Source organism: Fragaria vesca, linkage group LG6, assembly GCF_000184155.1.
Source record: "Fragaria vesca subsp. vesca linkage group LG6, FraVesHawaii_1.0, whole genome shotgun sequence".
Classification (NCBI taxonomy): Eukaryota; Viridiplantae; Streptophyta; class Magnoliopsida; order Rosales; family Rosaceae; genus Fragaria; species Fragaria vesca.
Window position 1 is genome coordinate 2,881,066 of NC_020496.1, and position 2,871 is coordinate 2,883,936.

Consider the following 2,871-nt stretch of genomic DNA (forward strand, 5'->3'; position numbering starts at 1 on the left):
CCAAGCATTACAATTGAAATACAACAAAATATTAACAATTCAAAAAACAATTGAAAAGAATAGGTAGAATAGAACATTGATAGCACAAAAATATTAATAAAAAAGAAAAAAAAAGATGATGTATTGTAGGATCAACCTATTCACATGTAAAGAGAAAGTCTATCGTAGACTTTTCCAAATCTTTGCTCTAGTGGATGGAAAAATATTGGAGTTTGGTGTGTGTAATTTACACTACAAAGTCCACAATTATCCATGAGTTATTAATTCCATAAGTATGAATGATATTTTGAATACATCTGAACTTCTATTCATTTTAAAAAGTCTTAATTGAATACCTCTGAACTTTGGTGGAATTCATAATGATTTTTTAAAATCTAGTTGAATACACCCAGACTTTGATAGATTTTTAAAAGTCAGTATTGAATACACTTAGACTTTCAAATTCCATAGACTTCTTTAAAACTTCCACTAATTCCATATACAATACACCCCCCTAAATCAATGGCTGAGATTACACTATCACAGTTGGTTCACTTATACCTCAGTGTATACAAGAATTTTCGAAGTTTAGAATCTTAAATATTATATATTTTATTACTAAGAATATTATTGGTAAATTAGTGTTACTTGCTTTCTTATCCATGCATAAACCAAACATTAGAAAGAAGAGTAAAATACATTTTTTAGTTATTTTCCCGACGTCCCAGACACCTTGTAGGGAAACTAGAGACCTAAAACTAGAGACTAAGGAACCAATTTCTTTTCCATCAACCAAACGAGACCTAAAAATTGTTGATGCTGAAATTATATTTCATTTTGAAAACTTGGATGTTTGTACTGTAATCACTGCAAATTGGTTTGGCACAAGACGCACATTAAACGACTTGGTCCATTATGTACTCTTTCATCACCCACAAGTCAAAACAAGAGTTTTCCTGAATCTCAAATAAGGCAAGCCAGAACTGATCCCCATCACCATGGTACCTTGAAATCATGAGTGGACATCTCTTGAGAAACCTTGGCAAATATCGACATTGTGAAATGATTCATCAACCATGTCCAATGCCACCATAGATATAGTACAGTCCTCCACCTCCTCCTCTCTAGCTTGTCTGGTGGCGTTGAATCCAGTGAAATGCATCATTTACAAAAGGATTACGATATGTTTAAGGGGAAAAATCAGCATGAACACTGTTAAGAATTTTCCAGGTACCCCTAGCTAAGGACTAAACCTCAACCTTGAAATCATGTTACATAAAAATTTGCACAACATCATAATCATCGATACGAGAATTATAACAGAGATTATGACTTTCATACCAATAGGACCAGGCAAAAACCTGAATTTTCTAATGGATGGATTCCAGAGAATTATAGGATGGTAGGGATCAATGTAAAATGAGTAAATAACAAGGCATAAGAGTCGGGCAAAGCAATCAGCTTTTTGCAACATTTGTGTTTTAATATATTGTGGTTTTGCAATTACAAAATGGGAAAATGCTAATTTAGTATTAATTTAAACCTCTTATTTCCTATTCCAATGATAATTTTTTTCATGAGCCCATTTCAATATAAGGTAACTTTTTTTATGTCCAAATGCACAAATCTTTACTAAAGTCTTGACAAACCATATTATTTTAAGACTATTTTACCCTCACCCTTTAAATATGCATAGAAAGAGAAAGTGGAAGAGAGAGAATACTTGGCCGGAACCTCACCGGACTTCGGTCACCGGTCGACGGACTTTGGTTTGGATTTTCCCGGTCGCCGGATTCTAGTCACCGGTAACTCGGTTACTGACCCCCAGTAACTCAATTTTTCTCTGGTTGCCGGATTCCGGTCACCAGTAACTCGGTTACTGACCCTCAATAATCAGTTACTGACCCCCAATAACTTGGTTACTGACCCTCAATAATCAATTACTGACATCTAGTAACTCAAATTTTCTCCGGTCGCCGGATTCCTGTCACTGGTAACTCAGTTATTGACCCCCAATAATTTGGTTACTAACCCCAATAATTCCCTAATAATCAGTTACTGACCCAAAAAATCCCCTAATAATCAGTTACTGACCTCCAATAATTAGTTACTGACCCCTAATAATTTGGTTACTGACCCCCAATAATCAGTTACTGACCCCTAATAATCAAGTTATTGACAAGAGAGAGAGAGAGAGAGTGTGTGTTTTCTAGATCGGAGGAGAAGGGGAGGAGGAGTTCTCCGGCGCCGTTAATTTGGTCACCGTGAAACTGTACTACGTGTATATATCTAGAAAACTACGTAGGAAATTCAATCCATGCTAATTCAAGTCCGATTTCACATGGATTTCTCATCAACCAAACGAAATCAACAGTCGGAAACCTCCTAGCTCTAAGCCTCTAATCACCACCATAACAACAACAACATAAATTCGAAAAGGCAAACGAGAAGGTTCTAGAGGCTAGGAGTGACCTGGCTCTTTCCGCTGCAACAAACAGTGAGGATGACGTCAAAGCTGGAGTGGTTGTAGATGAGCTGAAGCATGGCGACGGAGAGAGAAACATCAGTGAGAGAGAGAAGGAGAGCCCCGGCGGCGATGAGCGGGGTTGTAAGTCAGCGATCCAACAAAGCGAGAGGTCTGAAGAGCGGACCTGACCTTGAGGCCAGTGAAGTGAGGCAATCCGAGGCGGGCGGTGCGGGAAGAAACGGAGGAGGTGGCTATCGGGGAGAGAGTGGCCGAAGGTAGAGCGGAGGAGCAAGGAACGACGATGGATTCAAGGACGGTAGCCATTACCGTAGGAGATCGGAGCTCTAGAGAAAGAGGAGGGCGGCGATGATGGAGAGAGAGAGAGAGAGAGAGAGAGAGAGAGAGAGAGAGAGAGAGAGAGAGAG

At 38.8% G+C, this 2,871-nt stretch overlaps 1 protein-coding gene across 1 annotated transcript in view; it reads right to left on the reverse strand.

Annotated features, from left to right (window-relative positions):
- LOC101297652 (F-box protein CPR30-like) overlaps nt 1-2,770 on the reverse strand; it is a 5,889-nt gene extending 3,119 nt beyond the window's left edge. Inside the window, exon 1 of the mRNA XM_004304810.1 lies at nt 2,636-2,770. Coding sequence (XP_004304858.1) covers nt 2,636-2,770 — 135 coding nt within the window. The remainder of the gene's footprint in view (nt 1-2,635) is intronic.
- Nucleotides 2,771-2,871: the final 101 nt, after the last annotated feature.